Source organism: Colletes gigas, unplaced genomic scaffold, assembly GCF_013123115.1.
Source record: "Colletes gigas isolate AHSC1104 unplaced genomic scaffold, ASM1312311v1 Colletes_gigas_Sc00003, whole genome shotgun sequence".
NCBI lineage: Eukaryota > Metazoa > Arthropoda > Insecta > Hymenoptera > Colletidae > Colletes > Colletes gigas.
The window spans coordinates 1,806,719-1,834,147 of record NW_025106632.1 but is presented as its reverse complement, the minus strand read 5'-3'; the positions used below and the strand labels follow the sequence as shown (position 1 = coordinate 1,834,147).

Below are 27,429 nucleotides of genomic sequence, written 5' to 3'. Positions count from 1 at the left end.
ACAGAGGAACAAATAAATTCAATTAAATACTGTTTCATTTCCACTATTATTGTATTTTGTAATTTTCAAGGAGTGCAAAGGGTCAACGCTAGAACTACCGACAATTATAGTGCGTTTATTTGTACCAAAGAAATTGAAACGATAGATACGCGAAGAAATATAGTTAGTTTGAGCATCTTCTTCAATAAAGACATTTTCTTTAAATATCTCGAGATCTAACAATTTTTTTGCCATGGTACCCTAATCATTTTTTACGCAGAACGAGCAGAAGAATCGACCCGTGTAAAAAAAAATATGCATTTCCGTTGAAACAAATGATGCAATTGTTAATTGCACATGCACCGCTGCATCTAAAAAAAAATTAAAGGCCTACGGATGCAGTGCCCTTCGAACCATTTATCTTCTTCCTTTGGCATTTTTTCGGAAATGCAATAATAACGGAGTTATGACTTGTAACAATTGCGTGGACCACCCTGTATTCTCTTAGAGAAAATTACGATAAATTTTTTACAAGTTCTATTAGAAATTACGATCATTTCGACTGGTTTGGTAGTTCCAGCGTTAAGTTACCATTTCGAACAAACGACACGATTGTTCCGTGCATGTGCAAACCTTTTAGAAATTGTATGCCCATACACGCCGCGTGTAATCTCGACGTTCAAACATTTGCTGTCGATTTAATCGTTGCAAACATCGTAGTTTGCACATCGCGGCCAAATGACAACCAGATTGTGCTGATGAATCGATGCTCGTACTGACGCAAATGCTGTCGTTCGACGATCGATAATTACGTCACGTGAAAAATTTCATTCTTACGAGGAACGATGCTCGACTTTAAAGCGAAATCTTATCATTACGAGACGAAAACCATCCCTTCGAAGCCGGGAATATTTCGCGCAAATGTGGCGATGTTCGTCGAGAGATATCGATCAAGCTCTGAGGACCTTTGGGAAACAGCAATTACATTAGTTAATTTCACTTATGGCTGAAAAATACCTCGCTTGACGAGGAATTGTGTACGAGTGTCCGTATTCGATGAAGCTTCTCGATTGCTCAATTTGAATTACGCATAATAACTTTTCACTTTTGCTTCGTTAGTTAAATTATTTCTTCGATTCTCGGATGTGAACAGCGATAGCTCGCCAGGAAATTGATAATCCGTTATAATGCACGAGCAGAAACCATTTTGAGATTTCCATTCGACAATATTCTTCTGTCAGACTTTGAGAATGGTTACATTTTCGGTAAACTTAAGAGTCGATCGACCAGTCGTTCTTCTGGGGCGAACGCGGACGCCTGGCAATTACGATAAGTAATTGTTTGGGAAAAGTATCGACTTTTCAATGCGTTCAAGGGTATCGCGACCGAGGGTGGTGGTACGAATGACCGTAGGATGTGGCAATTTTACCTTTATAAGATTTCCTTCGTGCAGGGTGCTCAACGATGGCCTCTTAGCGCGTCGACTCAATCTACAAACAAAGACGTTCTTGTCACTTGCTGTAATGTTATTAGCGGGGGGGGGGAATGAAGTTAATTAAATTAGGATAAACCGAGGAACGGGCTGGGAAAGGCCGTTAATGGCGAAAGGGATCGTTTCTCGCGAGAACAGGGACGTTCCATATCAACTGTTAACCCTTTGCACTACAAATTATATTTCAATTCTGTTAACAGCAGCTCCCCAAAGCTTTTAAGTGTTCTATTTGAAATTTACGTTGATTAAAAATTATTGTATTTTGTAAATTTTCAAGTGTATATCTCTATGGCTTGGACTTGAAAATATATTTAAATCTTGTTACCAGCTGCTCCCAATGCTTTTAAGTGTTTTATTTGAAATTTACGTTGATTAAAAATTATTGTATTTTGTAAATTTTCAAGTGTATATCTCTTTGGCTTGGACTTGAAAAAATGTCGATTGGGACAAAGGAGTTCCTGAAATAAAAATGAAAAACAGGAGAGTTTAAACAAATAGAGGAACAAATAAATTCAATTAAATATCTCGAGTGTTAATCCTTTGCGCTCCAAATTATATTTCAATTTTGTTAACAGCAGCTCACAACGCTATCAAGTGTTGTTTTATTTGAAATTTACGTTAACTGAAAAATAGGAGAGTTTATACAAATAAATTCAATTAAATATCTGTTTTATTTATGTTATTGTTGTATTTTGCAATTTTCAAATGCAAGATATCTCTTTGGTTCGAACTTGGAAAATTTACGTTAACTAAAAAATAGGTGATTTTAATAGGTCATTTTAAACAAATGAATTCAATTAAATATCTGTTTTATTTACATTATTATTGTATTTTGCAATTTTCAAATGTAGGATATCTCTTTGGTTCGAACTTGGAAAATTTATGTTAACTAAAAAATAGGAGATCTTAAACAAATAGAGGAACAAATAAATTCAATTAAACATCTTGAGTGTTAACCCTTTGCACCCCAAATTATATTTCAATTTTGTTACCAGCAGCTCACAATGCTTTCAAGTGTTTTATTTGAAATTTAAGTTCACTAAAAAATAGGTGAGTTTAAACAATATAGAGGAACAAATAAATTCAATGAAATATCTGTTTTATTTCCACTATTGTTGTATTTTGCAATTTTCAAATGTAGGATATCTCTTTGGTTCGAACTTGGAAAATTTACGTTAACTAAAAAATAGGTGATTTTAATAGGTCATTTTAAACAAAATAAATTCAATGAAATATCTGTTTTATTTACGTTATTGTTGTATTTTGCAATTTTCAAATGCAGCATATCTTTTTGGTTCGAACTTGGAAAATTTACGTTAACTAAAAAATAGCTAAGTTTAAACAATATAGAGAAACAAATAAATTCAATTAAACATCTTGAGTGTTAACCCTTTGCACCCCAAATTATATTTCAATTTTGTTACCAGCAGCTCACAATGCTTTCAAGTGTTTTATTTGAAATTTAAGTTCACTAAAAAATAGGTGAGTTTAAACAATATAGAGGAACAAATAAATTCAATGAAATATCTGTTTTATTTCCACTATTGTTGTATTTTGCAATTTTCAAATGTAGGATATCTCTTTGGTTCGAACTTGGAAAATTTACGTTAACTAAAAAATAGGTGATTTTAATAGGTCATTTTAAACAAAATAAATTCAATGAAATATCTGTTTTATTTACGTTATTGTTGTATTTTGCAATTTTCAAATGCAGCATATCTTTTTGGTTCGAACTTGGAAAATTTACGTTAACTAAAAAATAGAGGAACAAATAAATTGAATTAAATATCTGTTTTATTTCCACTATTGTTGTATTTTGCAATTTCCAAATGTAGTATATCTCTTTGGCTCGAACTTGGAAAAATGTGAGACTCGACAAAGGAGATCCTCAGATAAAAACTGATATCGAGACTCGAAATAAGAGCGCAAAGGGTTAACAATTTCTCGTGCAACTTTCAGCCGCCAATAAAATACGAACTAACCATCCCATCGGAATCTGTGGTTACAATTATCTCTTTTACTGTTCGATATCTTTACGAATCGTGGTTTGAAAGTTTCAAATTAAGACCACGTCGCTGGGAAACCGCGGCCAACATGTGTGGTACATCATGTGTCACGGTTGTGTAGAGTTCGAAAAACTCGTAAACGGATCTTTTGTGGATGGGTGTAAATCTGTGTTGTATGTTTAGCTAAGAGAGGGAGAGAGAGAGAGAGAGAGAGTTTCGTTAGTTCTGAAGCTGCACTAAACAGTTTGTTCTCGCAAAATGTGCTTTTTAGTCTCCTTTTAATCTCGTTCAATTTTATTTATCTTCCGAAACTGTGCATCGACTTTTTATAGAACGTTTTTGGCGGTTGTAAAGAGCGTGAGAAATGATTTTTTACCTGTAGTGATCCAAACGAGGAACAACGTCCCACAGTCCGCTGACGTTCAGCGTCATCGGTGATCTCTTATTGTTTTGGTTCCCACTAATTACTTCATCATCCATTGCTTCAAGTACGCGTCAACCGTGTCTGGTTGAATCTGAAAGGAACACCTAAATTCAGAATATTCGTGCACGACGTCGAGGTCGTTTAACACTTTGACTGCCACGTCAGCCATATATGGGTGACAGAACTTTTAACAGTAGAACTCTAATAATCAGACTGCGGATGTTTATGCATTTATGGGAAATTTTAAACCTCAACAAACTACAGAATGCATTTAATATGCAAAAATATAAGAAACACTTAAAGTAAGATACGAATTATTATACTTAGGGGTTGAGACAATAATCTACAAAGCTCCCATTTTATTAATTCTATTAATAAAAATATGAATTTGCATAAAGATCCGCAGTCTAGCAATAATCAATTCTCAAGTTGAAATGTTAAAGAAAATCAATTTTAATAGGCTTCGTAAATTTTAACGTAAATTTTAAGGTTACGAAAGCAACTACTACGACAACTTTTAAGTTCTGTACTTTACAATTGCCTGAAATGAAAGTTTTGGTCCCGTAAACAATTTTAGGATTTTAGACCGACAGTCAACGTGTTGATCAACAGCTCGTAGAGTCTACAGCTCTGATTCTTGCTCAGGATTCCCACACGATATTCGAGAACGCGATATTCGATTGTTTCGAGGAATCGGTGTTCGATGAAATGTTGCAAATTCTCGCGCTTGCTCGATCAGGAGCGACGTATCCCGTCGTTTTATGCAAAGTGTTCCGTGAGAAAACATTTGACAGCAGGTGTTAATAGGTAACTGTTACACGGAGCCTTGTAAGTACTCGAATTCACACTTGCGATCCATTAGAGACATTAGATTTTAGGCGTTCAAATTGTTCTAAGTTTCCGTACACGTGGTAATTTGCATAGATAGCGTCCACGTACACGTGGACAGTCTTTTTGGGAGGTCTACACGTGCCAATATAAGGATAAATCAATAATGATGAAACAGTGTTCGACACTCTGAGTTATGGCTATTCGTTGCTAAAAATTCATTCATTCTTCTTACAAAGTTGTTTAGGTGTTCGCCTCCGATTGTTCTGAATTTTGGATACGTTTTAAAGAACTGAAAAATAAGATGTACGTACTTTTTTATATCATTTTTATATAAAATTTCAGCTACAAAGGCTATCTCAAAAACTATCATAGTTGGAAGAAAACTTCTCAAGGAAGAGTTTCATGGTTTTTTATGCACATATAAATGCTGGTCATCAATTTTGTAAAAAATAATTTGTTTATAACATTATTTTTAAAGTAATCATAATTTAGTAAACAGTGTTTGACACTTTGAGTTATGGTTATTCGTTGCTGAAAATTCATTCATTCTTCTTGGAAGGTTTCTTAGGTGTCCACCTCCGATTGTTCTGAATTTTGGATACGTTTTAAAGAACCGAAAAATAAGATATTTTTTTATATCGTTTTCATATAAAGTTACACCTACAAAGGCTATCTCAAAAACTATCATAGTTGGAAGAAAACTTCTCAAGGAAGAGTTTCATGGTTTTTTATATACATGTAAATGCTGGTCATCAATTTTGTAAAAAATAATTTGTTTATAATATTATTTTAAAAGAAATCATAATTTAGTAAACAGTGTTTGACACTTTGAGTTATGGTTATTCGTTGCTGAAAATTCATTCATTCTTTTTGGAAGGTTTCTTAGGTGTCCACCTCCGATTGTTCTGAATTTTGGATACGTTTTAAAGAACCGAAAAATAAGATATTTTTTTATATCGTTTTCATATAAAGTTACACCTACAAAGGCTATCTCAAAAACTATCATAGTTGGAAGAAAACTTCTCAAGGAAGAGTTTCATGGTTTTTTATATACATGTAAATGCTGGTCATCAATTTTGTAAAAAATAATTTGTTTATAACATTATTTTTAAAGTAATCATAATTTAGTAAACAGTGTTTGACACTTTGAGTTATGGTTATTCGTTGCTGAAAATTCATTCATTCTTTTTGGAAGGTTTCTTAGGTGTCCACCTCCGATTGTTCTGAATTTTGGATACGTTTTAAAGAACCGAAAAATAAGATATTTTTTTATATCGTTTTCATATAAAGTTTCACCTACAAAGGCTATCTCAAAAACTATCATAGTTGGAAGAAAACTTCTCAAGGAAGAGTTTCATGGTTTTTTATATACATGTAAATGCTGGTCATCAATTTTGTAAAAAATAATTTGTTTATAATATTATTTTAAAAGAAATCATAATTTAGTAAACAGTGTTTGACACTTTGAGTTATGGTTATTCGTTGCTGAAAATTCATTCATTCTTTTTGGAAGGTTTCTTAGGTGTCCACCTCCGATTGTTCTGAATTTTGGATACGTTTTAAAGAACCGAAAAATAAGATATTTTTTTATATCGTTTTCATATAAAGTTTCACCTACAAAGGCTATCTCAAAAACTATCATAGTTGGAAGAAAACTTCTCAAGGAAGAGTTTCATGGTTTTTTATGCACATATAAATGCTGGTCATCAATTTTGTAAAAAATAATTTGTTTATAACATTATTTTTAAAGAAATCATAATTTAGTAAACAGTGTTTGACACTTTGAGTTATGGTTATTCGTTGCTGAAAATTCATTCATTCTTTTTGGAAGGTTTCTTAGGTGTCCACCTCCGATTGTTCTGAATTTTGGATACGTTTTAAAGAACTGAAAAATAAGATGTACGTACTTTTTTATATCATTTTTATATAAAATTTCAGCTACAAAGGCTATCTCGAAAACTATCATAGTTAGAAGAAAACTTCTCAAGGAAGAGTTTCATGGTTTTTTATGCACATATAAATGCTGGTCATCAATTTTGTAAAAAATAATTTGTTTATAACATTATTTTTAAAGTAATCATAATTTAGTAAACAGTGTTTGACACTTTGAGTTATGGTTATTCGTTGCTGAAAATTCATTCATTCTTTTTGGAAGGTTTCTTAGGTGTCCACCTCCGATTGTTCTGAATTTTGGATACGTTTTAAAGGACCGAAAAATAAGATATATTTTTATATCGTTTTCATATAAAATTTCAGCTACAAAGGCTATCTCAAAAACTATCATAGTAGAAGAAAACTTCTCAAGGAAGAGTTTCATGGTTTTTTATGGTACATATAAATGCTGGTCATCAATTTTGTAAAAAATAATTTGTTTATAACATTATTTTTAAAGTAATCATAATTTAGTAAACAGTGTTTGACACTTTGAGTTATGGTTATTCGTTGCTGAAAATTCATTCATTCTTTTTGGAAGGTTTCTTAGGTGTCCACCTCCGATTGTTCTGAATTTTGGATACGTTTTAAAGAACCGAAAAATAAGATATATTTTATATCGTTTTCATATAAAATTTCAGCTACAAAGGCTATCTCAAAAACTATCATAGAAGAAAACTTCTCAAGGAAGAGTTTCATGGTTTTTTATGGTACATATAAATGCTGGTCATCAATTTTGTAAAAAATAATTTGTTTATAATATTATTTTAAAAGAAATCATAATTTAGTAAACAGTGTTTGACACTTTGAGTTATGGTTATTCGTTGCTGAAAATTCATTCATTCTTTTTGGAAGGTTTCTTAGGTGTCCACCTCCGATTGTTCTGAATTTTGGATACGTTTTAAAGAACCGAAAAATAAGATATTTTTTATATCGTTTTCATATAAAGTTACACCTACAAAGGCTATCTCAAAAACTATCATAGTTGGAAGAAAACTTCTCAAGGAAGAGTTTCATGGTTTTTTATATACATGTAAATGCTGGTCATCAATTTTGTAAAAAATAATTTGTTTATAACATTATTTTTAAAGTAATCATAATTTAGTAAACAGTGTTTGACACTTTGAGTTATGGTTATTCGTTGCTGAAAATTCATTCATTCTTTTTGGAAGGTTTCTTAGGTGTCCACCTCCGATTGTTCTGAATTTTGGATACGTTTTAAAGAACCGAAAAATAAGATATTTTTTTATATCGTTTTCATATAAAGTTACACCTACAAAGGCTATCTCAAAAACTATCATAGTTGGAAGAAAACTTCTCAAGGAAGAGTTTCATGGTTTTTTATATACATGTAAATGCTGGTCATCAATTTTGTAAAAAATAATTTGTTTATAACATTATTTTTAAAGTAATCATAATTTAGTAAACAGTGTTTGACACTTTGAGTTATGGTTATTCGTTGCTGAAAATTCATTCATTCTTTTTGGAAGGTTTCTTAGGTGTCCACCTCCGATTGTTCTGAATTTTGGATACGTTTTAAAGAACCGAAAAATAAGATATATTTTATATCGTTTTCATATAAAATTTCAGCTACAAAGGCTATCTCAAAAACTATCATAGAAGAAAACTTCTCAAGGAAGAGTTTCATGGTTTTTTATGGTACATATAAATGCTGGTCATCAATTTTGTAAAAAATAATTTGTTTATAATATTATTTTAAAGAAATCATAATTTAGTAAACAGTGTTTGACACTTTGAGTTATGGTTATTCGTTGCTGAAAATTCATTCATTCTTTTTGGAAGGTTTCTTAGGTGTCCACCTCCGATTGTTCTGAATTTTGGATACGTTTTAAAGAACCGAAAAATAAGATATATTTTTTATATCGTTTTCATATAAAATTTCACCTACAAAGGCTATCTCAAAAACTATCATAGTTGGAAGAAAACTTCTCAAGGAAGAGTTTCATGGTTTTTTATGGTACATATAAATGCTGGTCATCAATTTTGTAAAAAATAATTTGTTTATAACATTATTTTTAAAGTAATCATAATTTAGTAAACAGTGTTTGACACTTTGAGTTATGGTTATTCGTTGCTGAAAATTCATTCATTCTTTTTGGAAGGTTTCTTAGGTGTCCACCTCCGATTGTTCTGAATTTTGGATACGTTTTAAAGAACCGAAAAATAAGATATATTTTATATCGTTTTCATATAAAATTTCAGCTACAAAGGCTATCTCAAAAACTATCATAGAAGAAAACTTCTCAAGGAAGAGTTTCATGGTTTTTTATGGTACATATAAATGCTGGTCATCAATTTTGTAAAAAATAATTTGTTTATAACAAAAAATTTCTTTATAACATTATTTTTAAAGAAATCACAATTTACATAATAACAAAAAAGAACACAATTTCTTTTCTGAATCCATTGATATATCTATATACAGGGTGTTCGGCCACCTCTAGCAAAAATTTTAATGAGCGATAGTAGAGGCCAAAATAAGACGAAAATCAACAATACTAATTTGTTGATGGAAGCTTCGTTGAAAAGTTATTAACAATTAAATTCAAAAATTTCAAATCGTTCTGGAAAAATTATTTTCGGTTGCGGGGGTCAACTGCAATCATTTTTGGTGAGTACACATACCTCCGAAATCCTATCTACTTTCGAGAAAAAAAATCGAGTAGGTGCTGAAATTTTTCGGCGAAAAAAAATTTTTCAAATCGTTTTAAAAAAATTATTTTCGGTCGCGGGGATCAATTGCAATCATTTTTTTATCATTACACATACCTCCGAAATCGTACGCAGTTTCGAGAAAAAAATTCCTTACTGAAAATCCAATTAGGTGCCTAAATTTTTCAACGGAGAAAAAAAATTGCAAATCGTTGTGGAAAAATTATTTTCGGTTGCGGGGGTCAATTACAATCAGTTTTTGTCATTAGACATACCCCACGAAATCCTGCCCAGTTTCGAGAAAAAAAATAGAGAAGGTGTGAAATTATTCGAGAAAATTAAAAAATTGCAAATCGTTGTGGAAAAATTATTTTCGGTTGTAGGGTTCAATTACAGTCATTTTTGGTGAATCGACATACCCCCGAAATCTTGCGCATTTTCGTGAAAAAAATTCAGTAAGAGCGGCACTTTAAACGTTAATAACTTTTTAACGAAGCTTCCACCAACAAATTAGTATTCTTGATTTTCGTCTTATTTTGGCCTCTACTATCGCTCATTAAAATTTTTGCTAGAGGTGGCCGAACACCCTGTATAGTATGTATACATATATGATAATAGTATGTCTTGTACAATTTTGCGTATTTCAATATTATATATGTGTTAGTCAGAAAAGGTTGCCCACCTGTGGATAAACATTCTGTTCGAGTTTCGAAAATTTCAACATTGTTGAACACGATTCAAAAGGAAATATCTGCTTCTGAGAAAGTTAATTTGTCAACGCCTAGTCACCATTCTGAAGACCAACAGATTGCCAAATTTTCTGAATTCCACGAGCAGAGAAATTAATTAAAAAATGTATCATCTCATTCTCGGAACAATAATTCACCGCCGTTTATACGTCAGTTTTATGCTCGAGCCCCTAATCGTATTTCTGTCATCTTGGCACGATATATTCTGCCATAATGTCCGATATTTGTCGCTCCTGGCGTGTTATTGGTTTTGGAACGAGTTCCTCAAAGTTACACAAATTCGAATAACTCTTTTTACACGATTTTTCTAAGGTTTTGAAAGAACTTTAACATTGTTCGAGATTAAAAGAATCGATAAATATACGTTTAAACAGATCATGGTGAAACTTTATCACAAACGAAACTGAAAACACGTTTTCCTTGAATTTGTATTTCTTTAACTAGTAAACGTGATATGTCGCAAACTAATCAACCGATGGCCTTGAAATTTTCGTGACAAGAATTACCATACTATGTTAGAGCTTTTTCTCGTTAGAACGCAAAAATGCAAAGTGAAAAATGGAATTTTTTACCACCTCTGCATAGCAAACTATGCCAGGCGAGGTCATTGAACTGTCCGCGTATAAAGTTCGAACGGTTAGGTTATTTTTACTTTCGCAATCTATAAAGATAGAAATTACTTTTGTGATCGAAACAGCTTTCGAAAAGTCTTTTCTGCCCTAAAATCGAAGGAAAGAGTTCACAACCTGTTCCAAAGTTCTATTTTTCTAGGGTTAAATAGACGAAGCTTGCTTAGAGAACGGCAGCCATCTTGATATCGACAAGTTGGGCCATTTCTCTTCGTTGCAACGCGTTAAAGAAACTTGGACAAAGATCGATGGCGGGGAAAAGAGATGAAAATGCATCGAAAGCATATCCCGTCTAAATATTCGCGATTGTTTACAGTCTCATGCTTTTAACCTTCGCGTATTTTCGAAGACCAGCGAGGGGGGACGTCGCGCGCGCGCGAAACCAGATGGGAAAATAGATTTTCGAAGAAAGGCGCATTTGTTGAGCGAAAGAACCGGTCGCGTGTCGAATTCTATTCTCGGGCAACGAATTTGCAAAACTTTCGTCCTCGATTCTCCCTCCTCCGGAGCGTCGATCTAAAGAATTCGTTCGCGTATTCTAATTTACAGAGTCCATGAATGAAACCCGCGTGGAAGTTTACGAATCGATCTAAAATGGTTTCCATCGAGTCGCGCCAAAACGTACGCTCGCGGATCGATCGTATAGTTAATTTTACAGCGGGGATTTTCGCGAAGCTACTTGGCCATGATCCCAGAACTCGTAACGCTTGACAGCTGGCCAAACTTTGGTTTCATTCATAGTCTTAGACGTCGCTCGCGCGAATGTTGACACGGTTCTGCGTTTCCGAGAAATTCGCATCGAAACCATATCGAATAAAAGACAAGGTAAACTGGACGCTCCTTAAATCAAACATCTCTGAAGAGCACTCTGGGTCGTCATTGGACGTCGATAGGGGAGGCTCGAATAATTTCCTTGCACCAAGAATATTTTCTTTCTTCGTAAAAATGACAATTATCACTGTCACAGGTACGTGACTTTGGCACGCAAACGAATGATTCAATTTAACACTTTATCGACCGGTAAAATCGGTTTTTTGCCGTCAATGGTTACCGACTGGTAACCTAACCTATTAATCGGTCGTCAAGAATGTGTAAAATGTTATTAAATTTAATTATTTTGTATCAGAAAACGATGTAATAAATACTTCCACAAAGATTGATTTTCTTTGTTCGTAAAAGTGACAATTATCACCGTCACGCAAACGAATGATACAATTTAACACTTTATCGACCGATATCGGTATCGATCGACGCCATCGCGCGGGAAAATCAAACTTTGTGAAAGTTCTGTCACAGAATAATTAAATCTAATAACATTTTAATGGTGAATTTTAGAAAAATGATTAATTGATATTCGAAATAAACATGTTATTAAAAATATAATTCCAATAATTACATGAATTCCATGAAATCCTGTTAATAGATAAAAAATTGATCCAAAAATTCTATCATTAATACAAAATTTAGTTTCATTATATTCTAAATATTGTATTATTGAAAAATAAATTCCTAAAATAATTATAATTAATAAACTAATTTTTCTATAATTTAATTTATTATTCATGTAATTACAAATCCTGAAGAAATTAAAATAAATGAATTTAATAAAGGAATATCGTAAGGATTAAATATTAAAATATTTTTAGGAGGTCAAATACTACCAATTTCAATATTTGAAGAAATACAACTATGAAAATAAGTTCAAAATAAAGAAATAAAAAATAATAATTCTGAAATAATAAGTAAAATTATATTAAATTTTATCGTATTTAATACACTTAATGTATGACATCCTTGATAAGTTCTTTCACGAATTACATCACGCCATCATTGAAATATAATTATTAAAAACACCGGTCGGTAAAGTGTTAAATTGTATCATTCGGTTGCGTGACGGTGATAATTGTCATTTTTACGAACAAAGAAAATCAAACTTTGTACAAGTGCTTATTACATCGTTTTCTGTTACAAAATAATTAAATCTAATAACATTTTGTACATTCTTGACGACCGATTAATAGGTTAGGCTACCAGTCGGTAACCATTGATGGCAAAATACCGATTTTACCGGTCGGTAATGTGTTAAGAAACGTGTACCGACAGAGCGAAGGTTGTTGATTCTAGTTTTTATTCTGTATACGAAATGACAAATTGTCCCGCGTCTCTAATGAAAGGAGCAACGATTAATTAAGGGGAGACGAATGTAAGTACTTTGCATCTTGAACATTGTTGCTCTACTTAATTAATCGCTACCCCTTTATTGGATAAGAGGAGCTGTTTTCTCATTAGAGCACGAACTTGAACGGTTGCTTTATCGCCGGTGGTGCAATAAACGAGCCTGCACAACGTTCGACCGCCATTTTTGACGGGAGATCTGCTCTGCTTTCAGGTCTAAATTTTATAAAAAGGTGAAATGTAAAATAGTTAAACTCGCGAACTTTCAATTTATTGTGTAGCAACGTTGGGTAACAGTGCTATTTATTATAAGTTCTGATTGTAGAATTCCAATATGGCGCCATCATACTTCTGGTTGTCCCCGAAGTTGGACGAGTACCAAAGTTCGTGATTGGAATAAGAATAGAATATTTGAAACGAAGAAACGAATTCAGAAAAAATGCGATGATTATTTAGAATAATAAAGAGAGGTTAGGATGTTACAAAAATTGGTTATATAGCTTCAGAAAACGTAGCTTGTGGGATGAGGTAACGAGATTTTGAAAGACGATAAGACCAGTGTCTCGAAGTTTCAATTATGACGTTAGGTTGCAAAATTGCAGGAAAATCGCAACAACGCGGAGCTGAAAAAGGTTGCACGGATTGATAGTTCAATCGACGCCCAAGCAAGCTTGACTCATCTCCTTATGCAACAATTCCCAACCTAAAAATTGCTTCAATTTCAATTAAAAAACGACGGTTAAAGTCTGTTGCGTAACGTTCTGTCGTCGAAGCGCAGATTTCGCGATTAATTAATTACGTAAAGAATGCTGAAAATTTAGAAGTACAAGTGTTAGAATCGCGTAAACTTTGGAGCATTTTTTCCAAAACTTTTCTAATTTCTTTTTTGGCTAAAAGTTGCTCTAATCGATGCTGGTGTCGCTATTGGTCGATCTCCGCCAATAGGGACGCAGCTAGCGATTGGAGGGGAGTTGCTAGACTGTGGAGTGGGGATGAAGACAGTAGCTTTCTTTTCGCGAACGAACAGTAGCTGTATTGCAATGAAAAATAGTAGTTTTCACCAAAAATTCCATATTAAAATTCAAGTTTTATTAGAACTTTCGATAGTTAAACACTGATACCTTCGTATTTACTGAAATTTACATAAATATTAGCGTCGAAACATTATAATAGTATTTAGAAACATTGCATTATCTATAGGGTGACCTCCACTAATCTATCGACGCGATTATCTTCCAAGGTAATAGACACGTTAAAAACTTAAGTTGTTTTGTAATAATTCTATTTATTTTTTAACGGTGGAAAGAACGATCGCGAGTAAGATTCGTCAACGTATAAATTGGAGCAACTAGTATCGTATAGATAAGCGATTCGTGTTAAATGAACACATTTTTATTTATTTCCTTCCCCGGCGCGTGGCATACATCATTCTTTATCACGGAAACGTACGCAATAATCGATCAAAACAATTTCGTCTCAATGGAATCAACTTCCCGATAATTTCGACACAGTTTTTATCGCGTCACATGTTATCAAACCTCACCTTCTTTTAATTTCCATCGATCTAGATACTTGTCAGAATTCTGAAAAATACACAATTGTTTTCATAAAAAGATTCCAGTTTTAATTCTTTGTAAAAGTTTCAATAAATCACGATTATTATATTTCGTGGAGATTCTGTTAATTTGAAGTTCTCGTGACTGGAAAAATTGAAGAAACAGAGTGAATAATGCGAGTTCCAGTTCTTGAGAAGTAAAAACACAGAAACAGAGACGGAGCGAATTAATTTGCAAAGGTAATTGGCGGCGGATGATCTGCCATCGAGATTATCGATACTAAGCGAAGATAATGCGATCGACGGTTGCGCAAAACCTTTTGCCTGGCGTTTTGTCTCGTAAATTGTTCGGCGATCGTTATTTCTGTCAAGTTCGTGATCGAGTGCACGCCCCGGATAAATATAGTCAGATCGACAATAATCGTTTCGACAAATTCGAAATTCGATTCACTTTTTATCGATTTCCCGGAAAGATTTTCGAGCTCGTCGGAAGAACAGTGTCACGATGGCGGAATTTAGCGACGATCGGCGAAAAATTGTGACTCGTTCCGTTCTTGGAAAACGCGAAACTGTGTTCAAACTCGAAGCATACGATTTTAGAAATTCGTAGAGCAAAAGAAGATCGATCGTTGAGAATGAAATTAAATTTTATATTTGATTAAATTTAATATCGAGTTTGTTTTGTTTGGAAGATTGAAATATGGTCGAACATTTTTCCTATATGGCAGGCTTTATATAGAATTCGTAGAGCAGCCAAAAACAAGGGATATATCTTTGGTTGCGTAAGACTCGTGATTAAATTTGGAGGGTGAAACTACCCCTTTGATGCTATCTCGAAAGCCACAGGATGCAAGAGACTTTTCTCGTGGAATTTTTCTATGGCGGAGAATAATAAGAAGGCGTCGGTGGAAAATGATCAATAAGCAAATGACAAAAATTATTTTTAACCACTCTCGTGTACGATACGCTCGTTAGACCAACTATTATTCATTGTCGTACGAGGAATATCGCTGCAATCACTCGTTTTATTGTTATTAACCACTTAACGCTTTGACCGGGACCGCACTGCTCTCTAACTGCTTTAATTAATTTTTCTGGAATCCAACTGCAATTCAAGACGATTGTTTTATCAATATTAAAAAATTTATTTCACCATCTGTTTTCGTTAAACGTTCCATACTAAAAATATATTTGTATTTTATAAGATTGATTTGAATTTATTTTGTTGCGAGAGAAAACGAAATTTTTCTTCGATTTGATAAATTCACGAAGAAGATATTGGCTAATAATAAATTTGGATTGTACGTCGGGATTGGTCGGAGAACGTGCCCCGTTTAAGTGCACGCGCCTGCAATCGAACTTCAAAGTTGTGTTTTGGCAAACGAAAACGCAGTGAAATCTAATTCAACTAGGATTTATTTATCCAGAAGGAACTTGCTATTTTCGGTTGTATCGCGTGATTAGACGCGTGGAAGAAACGCAAAATAAGCCATAATGTTTCTTACGTTCGTCCAAGCAAATTGCTCCAAACCATACGATATCAAACACCATCAAAACGAAGTTATTTTAGAGTAAATCTTCTGCAATTAACCTTGGAAGATGTAAAATTTATTTCCAAGCAAACGTTAAACATTGTTTTTGTTTACGCGTGTAAAATAAAAAAAGAACGTAAATTAGTAATTCGACAGGAATTAATATTTGAATTAAATAAATTTTCGCATTTTCTCGCGTTTTTAAATGTTTTACAGTGAATTTCTGGGGGAAAAAATTTTGGTAATGTTAATTCGCCTGGATCCCAACGTTGCACGTTTCATACTGCATATTTTTAGTGTTTATTAATAAAGAAACGTATCTTAAATTGTTTCCTGTTACCGGGCGCATCTTTAACACGCGTTTCAACAGCAAATTCAATAAAAGTCAAGAAGTTTATGCATCTATATACGGCACAGCGGTATTTCCTTCTGTTTACACGATCACTTTCCAGGAGATTAATGTTTTTCTTATTCTCAGCTCTCAACAATTGTTGGACGCCGCGTCATTTTTAGATCGCGGATTTCTCGTAAAACTCGGACCAGTCGTCCATCGAAACACCCAATTCCCAATTCCCAATTCCCAATTTTTCGCTCCCGACGATTTTAATACAAATGATAAATTAACGATGCAACGAAATCGCAACCAGTTCATTTTCTATTGATCAATGCTCAATTTTTAAATTTTTCAATTCGAATAGATACTATTTATATTTCAATGTGCACAGAGTAATTGTTAGGATTGTCTATCCTGGAACACTAACGATATATCTCAAACAACTTACACGAAATTACCACTCAACATGCAGCAACACCATGCACAAAGTATCATCGTAGATCGAAATCTCGAAAAAAGACGAGAAATACCAAAAAGCAAAATAAACGCGAACGGAAATAGTTCTTTTCTCCGGTGTAACGCACAAGGATCAGAAACTGGCCATGCAACGAAGTCTCTGTCGAAGATCGAAGCAGCGAACACGGAGGCTTCACATGCAGGATTCGAAGAACGAAACTACTTCTCCCTTCGTCCTTTGTGGACACGAAAATTGCTATCGAATGCGGAAATACACAACGCGAGCAACGGACAGTGTCCCCGGAGGCTCTCGAAGCAACGGAAGACGCGCAAGAGGAAGAAGTATAGTCGTTTTTCGGAGGATAATTCGCGACAGATTGGAGGAAAAGCGCGGCACACGTTTCGAAACGATCACTCACGGGATGTCGGCGGCAAGTTCGGTACGCGATCCACCCGTGATCCACACGGAACGCGCACGATCGAGGAGTCCGCTAGAACGATCACCGGGGATCCAACGCGAGCCACTGAACACCGTGCAACACTCGAATCCTTCGGACCGGCCGACATTAAGGAAGGAAGCATGCGTCGAGCTTCCCTTTCTCCGTAAAACTCTTCCAAACACACGCGTGCACACCCACTTAAATACACGCGCGGGTGGCGCGTGCGCCCGCGCGAGAACACACACGTCATTCCTTCGCGTCCACGCACACATACACACACGGACGAACAACGGGTCGAGTAAACGCGCGAAAGAATAACATTATTGGGAGATATAGGCTCGGTTTATTGGCGAGAGTACAAAGACCCCCAGGCCCCCGTAAATCGATCTATCAATTACGGGATGGCGCGTCGACGAGAGTCCCGTTCGTCTCGAAACGCGTCGAACAAGGGATGGAAAGTAGCGATGGACTCGATGTGAGTGTTTCGATCGTAAGTTTCGATAGATTCGAACCGTTTCGATGGTGCATCTTGATGTTTAGAACGCGAGAAATTGGCGTGTGTTCAGTTATCCGGGGAATTTTGTTAGGATCTAAAGTTTCAATAGATTTGAACCGTTTCGAGGTTTAAAACACTTGAAATTGTCTTTTTCAGGTTTGTATTGGGTTGGTCCATGTGTTCAGTTATCCGGGGAATTTTGTTGGGATCTAAAGTTTCAATAGATTCGAACCGTTTCGAGGTTTAAAACACTTGAAATTGTCTTTTGTTAGACTTGTATTGGGTTAATCCATGTGTTCAGTTATCCGGGGAATTTTGTTAGGATCTGTAATTTTGAACGATTCGAACCATTTCGAGGTTTAAAACACTTGAAATTGTCTTTGTTACATTTATATTTGGTTGGTCCATGCGTTCAGTTATCCGGGGAATTTTGTTAGGATCTTCAATTTTGAACCGTTTCGAGGTTTAAAACACTTACAATTCTCTTTTGTTAGATTTGTATTGGGTTGGTCCATTTGTTCAGTTATCCGGGGAATTTTGTAAAATCTTTAATTTCGAACCGTTTCGAGGTTTAAAACACTTGGAATTGTCTTTTGTTAGATTTCTATTGGGTTGGACAATGTGTTCAGTTATCCGGGGAATTTTGTTAGGATCTAAAGTTTCAATAGATTCGAAACGTTTCGAGGTTTAAAACACTTGAAATTGTCTTTTGTTAGATTTGCATTGGGTTGGTCCACGTGTTCAGTTATCCGGGGAATTTTGTTAGGATCTCTAATTTCGAACGATTCGAATCGTTTCGAGGTTTAAAACACTTAAAATTGTATTTTATTAGATTTGTATTGGGTTGTTCCATGTGTTCAGTTATCCGGGGAATTTTGTTAGGATCTAAAGTTTCAATATATTCGAACCTTTTCGAGGTTTAAAACACTTGAAATTGTCTTTGTTAGATTTGTATTGGGTTGGTCCACGTGTTCAGTTATCCGGGGAATTTTGTTAGTATCTCTAATTACGAACGATTCGAACCGTTTCGAGGTTTAAAACACTTAAAATTGTATTTTGTTACATTTGTATGGGATGGTCCACGTGTTCAGTTATCAGGGGATTCTTGGTACACCTCCCTGCACTGTTTCTCCGTCGTTTTAAAATGGCAGATCCAATCTACCTCGACTGATTAAATGAAATGCTACTATTCATGGGAAAATTACTCTACTAGAAATGTAAAAATCTTTCGTGTGCTGTTCTGTTAGCAACATAGCCTCTTTCGTGGATTGCAGAAATGTTTCAAGCTAGTATAGTGTCACGACTAAATTCATACAGTGAAATTTGTATTAATCTGCAACTCCAAAGTTATCAACCACAGCTCTTGTTATTATTACAATGAGGAAAACTTCATGATAATCCAAAAGTTCTATCTAGAATATATAGAGAAGCTAGGAAGTAGATAAAGAATAAGAAGGATAACGAAACGAGGGGAGGAAAAAAGAGTATGCTTAGAGAAGAGAGGAGTGGGAAACGGATAATGAAAGAGTCAGAGGGAGAAAATAGGGAGAATATAAAGAAGTTAGAACAGTGGATATACCCAGATACCTAAAGGGGAGGACAAATGAGCGGAGAATGATAAGGATAACAAGATTTAACCTAGGAAATGAAACTCGACGAAGGGTTGTACTGCCAGGAAGAGAAAAAAGGGTGCACTGTTTTGGTAAAAGAAGAAGAAGCACGTGATAAATAGATACAAGATAGATTTTGAAAGACACCAAAGATGGTGATAAGTAGATGATGCTAAAGAGAACGATAGAAAAAACGCCAGAGCTTAGCATATTTTTACATCGAATATGTTTTTCCACGCCCCCTTAGGACTTCCAGGCGCCATCTTTCTAGGGATGGCGCACCCCACTTGGGAAAACACTGATCTAGATGGAAGTCGGCGGCGTTTACGCGGAGTTTCGAACAAATGTTCTGTTTCGACGAAGCTTCCCCTGGCAAACCGAAATTATTCAAACAAGAAGCTCGAAGAACCGTATCTTTATCTAAGAAACTTGGGAATAAATCCACGCAAGAGAAATCGCGAGAGATCAACCGTACGATAGTAATTAATAACACTGAGCCCACTCCGAAGTAAACATATCGAATTATTTTCAACTCCTTTCGCGTCAAGATCCTCTTGAAAATTGTACAGAAAATAATTTTTAGCGAAGAACTTGCAAGCTGGTGTTTTAGAATTTTAAATATATGTTAAAATTTATATAAAGCACGATTAAAATAACCAAAATAAAAATTACAATGTTCCACCATTGCTTTGAACGTCTTATTTATTCACTAAAATTGACCAAATTTTTTACAATGTTTTTGACTATCTATTATACTCTTTAACAGATTTATGAGACACGAGATCGAACGTGTCGGTGATTATTATTTACTTTTCCCCTTATTTCTAGTAGTATCGATCGATATTCGGACCTTGTTCTTTTTCGAAGCCTGCAATTTTCGAGGTTTTAGTTTATCGTTGAATTAGTGATACCGGTAGCTATCGAATTGGGAAATTTCGTGTCTGTTCGCCTCGAACTGTTTTTTAAAAAGCGGATACGTCGAGCAAGGCTCACGGGAGATCGTGACTAAGAGCGTAAACGAAAATACGAATGTCCGTGGGGAAATGAGAACCGTATTTATTTGATCCCGAAGGTTGACGGACTGTTTAGTTACGTTTAAAAATATTTTGGTGACGGATGGGAAACGGCCGACGCGAGGAAAGAGGCACTTTACGAGAATGATAGCGTGCTCCAGTTTCGCGATCAGGGTGCACCGTTTTCGTGATTCCCCCTCGGTTTCCATACTTTTCAGGAAATTGGAAATTGGAAATTCTAGGAAATCTCGTTTAAATATCTCACTTCTTCAATATAAATTTCTATTAATGAATTTCTAAAACGAGGTGAAAAAGATAGAAAATATATTTTTTTCAAAAGTTTGAAAATTCCCTTGATTTTTCAAATAAACGAATCTTCTCTCATATTATATATTATATCATACAGTTTCTATTGTAAAATACATAACATAATGTTAGTAATTCCGTTTATTAACGTTGTTAATTTACAACGAATAAATGAATATACCTTGAAGAATGAATGTTTTAGAAAATCGTAAGATGATGTATTCTTTGCATCGAGCACGTTTCATAAAAGCAAATTACGCTTCCCCGACGTTGATTCGAAAACTGTTATAGGGAACTCGTTCTATTATTACGATTTCATTATAATTCCCCAGCGAGGGAAGAACCGATCGGTAATCCAAACAAGTATGCACGCGTGCAACGTGAATAGAGAGATACCACGTTCCGTAAAACGAGGTTCCTGTTGGGAATAATAAGGCCAATCATCTTCGTGCCACGACACGAGGGAGGAAGAGAAGGAAAACGCAAAAAAATATGACGCCTGGAGGCAGTCGCGTCGAATCCAGGTTACGAGGCACCGCGATCCGTCGCGACGTTTGCAGGAATAAAGCGATACACGAAACAGGAAACAATCGCAATAAAAATCGATCATAGATAACAAAAAAAACATTGATAAATTCTCGTGGACGAACGGCGTGCAGAAAACAGAAAATCGAAGTCTCCGGCAAGGGAATCTGAAAGAAGAATATTAATATTTAGCTCAAATCAGTATTTAAATAAATGAAATTGCACAAAGTTGTATAAAGTGGTGATTCTGAAAAGCTCCAGATTCGAAGAGTTATATTTTTTTAAAGGAGCTGCAAGTTTACAGTAAGAGTTTTTGAAGGAGCACGTTAGACTGTCGAGCAAAACAAATAGCAAACGAACGATTGTGAGCGTACTAATTGCAAATCACACGCAAAAATCCGCACTTTCGTTTCTTGACACGAAAAAGATGTGCTCGCGCGCTACGCACATGACGATCCACGCGAACGCGAGGCGTTTGTTAGATCCAGGGACGCGTACACATCTCATTACGCAAAAATTGGCTGAGATACGCCGGGGGATTTCTAGTAAACGCATCAATCTTCCCATCAGCCGGCCTGACGAGCTAGCAACGGTAAAATACGTACGAGTTCGCATGAGGTAAATGAAAAACAGTTTCACAACGATCTCGGATTATCTGTTACTGTCTACGATAACGAGCAAATTATCTCAACCGTGGCTATCGATACCCGATTCACGTGTACTCTGGATCTGGATCTGGAGTTAGTGACACGTCGAGAGGAATCGATCTATTAATAGGAAGCAGTTTATTTTCGACGGATCCATGGCATGGGGGAAACCAAATTAACGGGAACTACTGTAAAAACACTTGGTTAGATCGTTCATTGTCAATTTATACAGAGATAGATTCCAAAAACGCAAATTGGAACTTTCTGAGGAATCCTTGAAGAGGATGAAAAAAACAATGACGAATAAACGATATGCAATAAGCAATAATTGGGTTTATAACAGTGTCTTCGTACCAGATCTAATCTAAACACAAATTCTCAAAAGATAGATTGAGGAGACATACATCTGAAGAATCCTTGAAGAGGATGAAGAGACCATAGTGTCGAATAAACCATAAATTATTGAGAAATCAAACAGTGTCTTCGTTTCGAATAACAGTAATAAATTACCTAATCTGTTGGGTGCAACTCCAGCCAACTGTGAAGTTACCAAAACAGCTGGAAATAGTTGCAATAATTGGGTTTATAACAGTGTCTTCGTACCAGACCTAACCCAGACACATATTCTCAAAAGATAAATTGAGGAGACATACATCTGAAGAATCCTTGAAGAGGATGAGGAGACCATAGTGTCGAATAAACCATAAATTATTGAGAAATTAAGCAGTGTCTTCGTTTCGAACAATAGTAATAAATTACCTAATCTGTTGGGTGCAACTCCAGCCAACTGTGAAGTTACCAAAACAGCTGGAAATAGTTGCAATAATTGGGTTTATAACAGTGTCTTCGTACCAGACCTAACCCAGACACAAATTCTCAAAAGATAAATTGAGGAGACATACATCTGAAGAATCCTTGAAGAGGATGAGGAGACCATAGTGTCGAATAAACCATAAATTATTGAGAAATCAAGCAGTGTCTTCGTTTCGAATAACAGTAATAAATTACCTAATCTGTTGGGTGCAACTCCAGCCAACTGTGAAGTTACCAAAACAGCTGGAAATAGTTGCAATAATTGGGTTTATAACAGTGTCTTCGTACCAGATGTAATCCAGACACAAATTCTCAAAAGATAAATTGAGGAGACATACATCTGAAGAATCCTTGAAGAGGATGAGGAGACCACGGTGTCGAATAAACCATAAATTATTGAGAAATTAAGCAGTGTCTTCGTTTCGAACAATAGTAATAAATTACCTAATCTGTTGGGTGCAACTCCAGCCAACTGTGAAGTTACCAAAACAGCTGGAAATAGTTGCAATAATTGGGTTTATAACAGTGTCTTCGTACCAGATGTAATCCAGACACAAATTCTCAAAAGATAAATTGAGGAGACATACATCTGAAGAATCCTTGAAGAGGATGAGGAGACCATAGTGTCGAATAAACCATAAATTATTGAGAAATTAAACAGTGTCTTCGTTTCGAATAACAGTAATAAATTACCTAATCTGTTGGGTGCAACTCCAGCCAACTGTGAAGTTACCAAAACAGCTGGAAATAGTTGAAATAATTGGGTTTATAACAGTGTCTTCGTACCAGACCTAACCCAGACACAAATTCTCAAAAGATAAATTGAGGAGACATACATCTGAAGAATCCTTGAAGAGGATGAGGAGACCATAGTGCCGAATAAACCATAAATTATTGAGAAATTAAGCAGTGTCTTCGTTTCGAATAACAGTAATAAATTACCTAATCTGTTGGGTGCAACTCCAGCCAACTGTGAAGTTACCAAAACAGCTGGAAATAGTTGCAATAATTGGGTTTATAACAGTGTCTTCGTACCAGACCTAACCCAGACACAAATTCTCAAAAGATAAATTGAGGAGACATACATCTGAAGAATCCTTGAAGAGGATGAAGAGACCATAGTGTCGAATAAACCATAAATTATTGAGAAATTAAACAGTGTCTTCGTTTCGAATAACAGTAATAAATTACCTAATCTGTTGGGTGCAACTCCAGCCAACTGTGAAGTTACCAAAACAGCTGGAAATAGTTGCAATAATTGGGTTTATAACAGTGTCTTCGTACCAGACCTAACCTAGACACAAATTCTCAAAAGATAAATTGAGGAGACATACATCTGAAGAATCCTTGAAGAGGATGAGGAGACCATAGTGTCGAATAAACCATAAATTATTGAGAAATTAAGCAGTGTCTTCGTTTCGAATAACAGTAATAAATTACCTAATCTGTTGGGTGCAACTCCAGCCAACTGTGAAGTTACCAAAACAGCTGGAAATAATTGCAAACAGAATGGAAGAGAATCTGTGTACGTCATAATCCAGTGAGACGTTCAGGATTACTCGATATCAAAGGCATGTCGAGCTTAATGAGTAGAACGTAGCGCGAAACGACACGCCCGGAAGTTTCTGACCATCGTGCAACCTTGCACAGTTTCGCAGATGCCTCCGAGAAAGCATATGGAGTCTGTTTACACGCCTTCGTTTACGGCGACTCCAGGATTGGCACGTCAAAGTTAATATTCTAAGTTAAGAGCAACACCGCGGCGGAACAGTCTCGCTGCCACTGGCTGGAATTAAACCGCTTTCGTCGGCTCTCATAATATTTGCCGAAGCAGCCCTCGAGGATTCGGGTGTTGGAATCATTAAAATTAAAAGTGTACATGGTAAATACATGTATGGATTTTAGAGTGTTGGCTGTCATAGTGATCCGTAAAATAGAAACCTTTCTGGCATTCTGGCAGGAGAAGTTACGAAGAAAGCATCGAAAGGAGACGAGTGGGCGGCCATATTGGTTTCAGTACTGCAGTCACTAGAATTAAAGCGAATATTATGGATTGTTCGTGCTATTAGTACTAGATTTTATCCTATTAACAACTCCAAATAGAATTACTTAGTAATTAAGTACTCCAGACTAAGAGACGTTCCAAGATGGCGTCACAATCTTCATCGTTTGCAATCGAAATTGTGGCAAGGGAGGGGAATACGAGGAAAATTATTGGTGTTATCGTTAAAGAAAAACTCACCTCGTTGGTATAATATTATAAATGATGGTCGTCGCATAATCTAACCCTTTAATTCTGAAAAGAAATTATCGATCACTCGACTAAAACAAATATTATCACTTACCTTTGATTGCTCGTCTTTAACGTTAGTTCGTTATGAAAAATTCCCTCGAAAGCGTTCTTTCAAGAGGGTAGGAACACGTGGAATATTATGGCGGATCGTTGTCGAGCCACAGCGGGAAAATCGAAAAGGAAAATCAACAGAATGGCGTGGATGTGAGGTTACCGGAGGCTTTGTGTTATCACGAATCACTTTGTATGAGAACAATGCGCGTTTTACGATAATAAACTCCAATCACCAGCAATAAACACTAAAAAACATTCACAGAGAACTTGAGGAATATATCTTTTACTCTACGGATCGATGGTTACATAAACTATCGAAAACAGAAATCTTCAATGCTTAACGCTTGTTTAATAATATTTAACAATGTTTAACATTACTACATTGTTTGCAATCTTCAGATAAAGTCAAGGAGTGCTTCAGCCGCGCGCAAAGTAAATATTAAAGCTTGCAATGGCTCGCGCCGAGCCGTCAGGCGGCCATCTTGAATATTTACCCTCGCTTCGCGCCCATTTTAGCCTCGGATTCGAAGTTCAACGTTCAAACGTACGATCGGTGGTCGACATACCTGCGATTTCGATTCGTTGAACTAATTTCTACGTTATCGAACGTGTCACAGCGCAGTTTATCATGGAATCGAGCAGACCAGTCGTCGGTTAACTTCTCAAACAGTCTTTACTTCAGCAACGTCGTCGAGATTCCCGTACTGTCGTATATCTAGTTTACGCGGAACTGTCAAGCGAATTGACAGTGCTAAATTTCTCTCGCCTTATCAGCCAGCATTTATGTTGATACACTTCGCGATATTTACTTTTACTTTGCAAAACGTTGCTAGCTCTTCGCTGTTCTCGGTGGCTATCGGACCAACAACGCTCTTACGATTTTTTTAAACATTGTTCAGTGGCTCGTGGTCTGTCGTGCAATTAAGAAGCGTCGATGTTACCTAATATTAAGATAACGGATCTCTAACGTTGAAGACTGGTTCTAACATTTCAGACATTGGCAGACGAAACCTCCGCGGCGTTTAGAATTTTTTGGGAATACCTGGACGATCGTGATAACTATGAGAAAAGCAACAAAAGTGAGTAATAAAAATATTTAAAGATCAGAAGACATAGCTGAAATTTTCTTGCAGTTATAAATCAATATATTAAACTTTTATACTAGTAGTGTAATACTCTAATTATGTTCGACTTTTTGCACTTTATTATAAAAGTGAAAGCAATATTTTATAGTAAAATTTTAATATACAACTAACGCGTTCACTGTCCATGGCCCGTATATGGGTCACACCACTGTGCTATTGGATACGCCGCTGAGAAACCAGACAGTGAACGTGTTAATTTTAATTTAGTTCAAAGTGATATTTTACAGAAAATTTATTGTAATTCGATGTTGGATATTTACTTTCGTGATTCAATTTTAAATATTTAATCGACACGTTCACTGCCCATGACCCGTATATGGGTCATAGCTCTGTGCTATTGGATACGCCGTCGAGGAACCGGACAGTGAACGTGTTAATTTTATTTTGGTTCAAAATGATATTTTACATAAAATTTATTGCAATTCGATGTTGAATAGTCTTTAAACATTCCTGTGTAATTCAGAGTGTTTGTTGGATGCTCGCGCGATAAATAAAACGGAGTTAAATTATTTTAATTAAATAAATTCGATTACGAAGCGTCGACGTGTTAAAGAGACACGCGTTCGTTCATCCTACCTTATTAAAATCTGCTATCGATGCATTTCCAGCGAGAGTGAACGCGCCAGATACGATTTAAAGTTGCACTTGTATCTCGAGGCACGCGAGCTCGAGGATCGCGACTAAGAGCGTAACGATTCTGTGATTAAATGGTGTACAATGTACCTAGAGAAGTAAACTAAGGAAGATCGAGTCGTGGATATAGAAACAGATAACGATAAAGTGATTGGATATCGAATTAGATACGATCAAGTTGTGAAACTTGAAAGTCCACTATTGCAAACCTTTTGTTTTTCGAAGGCCACACGTCGCTTCTGGGGTCAGAATAATTTCGATATTATCGTTTGAATATTGTTTAACTATCACACACACTGTTTCCTAACTGTCGATCGTTCGCAAAGGGATGATAAATAGGAAAAAAACATCGTTTTTCCTCCTTTCTTGGCACCTCTTTTCCAGTTTCTAACCGGTTGCTATCTTCTCGGTATTCTCTGATTATGTTACCTGCCGGTTGTCCAAGTTTAACAAAAAGTTTCGCGCAAATACATCGCGTAATTTGAATCACTTATAGATAAGGCTATCGACGAGCGAAAAAATGGTATTTCTAGAAACTTTTCGAACAGAATGCGAGTTTCTGCCTCGTAGCCTTGGCGGTTGGAAAGAAAAATACAATTGCAATTTGCAGAAGCATTGTTGCATGGGCGAAAAAAAAAATTGTCGTCGCGAGATTAAGTATTATTAAACGGTGCAACGGTTTCCTTT

The 27,429-nt window shown here is 35.6% G+C and overlaps 1 protein-coding gene across 4 annotated transcripts in view; it reads right to left on the bottom strand.

The window, feature by feature from the left end:
* The window catches only part of LOC122404486 (bumetanide-sensitive sodium-(potassium)-chloride cotransporter), a 41,209-nt gene that overhangs the window by 8,417 nt on the left and 5,363 nt on the right, over positions 1–27,429 (bottom strand). For 2 of the 4 annotated variants that reach the window (XM_043408460.1, XM_043408463.1), the window contains exons 1-3: positions 17,187–17,363; positions 3,854–3,992; positions 1,409–1,469 (exon numbers count right to left, since the gene is read on the bottom strand). In XM_043408460.1, coding sequence (XP_043264395.1) covers positions 1,409–1,469; positions 3,854–3,957 — 165 coding nt within the window. In that variant the 5' untranslated portion in view covers positions 3,958–3,992; positions 17,187–17,363. Of the gene's footprint in view, positions 1–1,408; positions 1,470–3,853; positions 3,993–16,759; positions 17,364–27,429 lie in introns of those variants that run through there. The other 2 variants (XM_043408461.1, XM_043408462.1) reach the window with 2 other exon arrangements.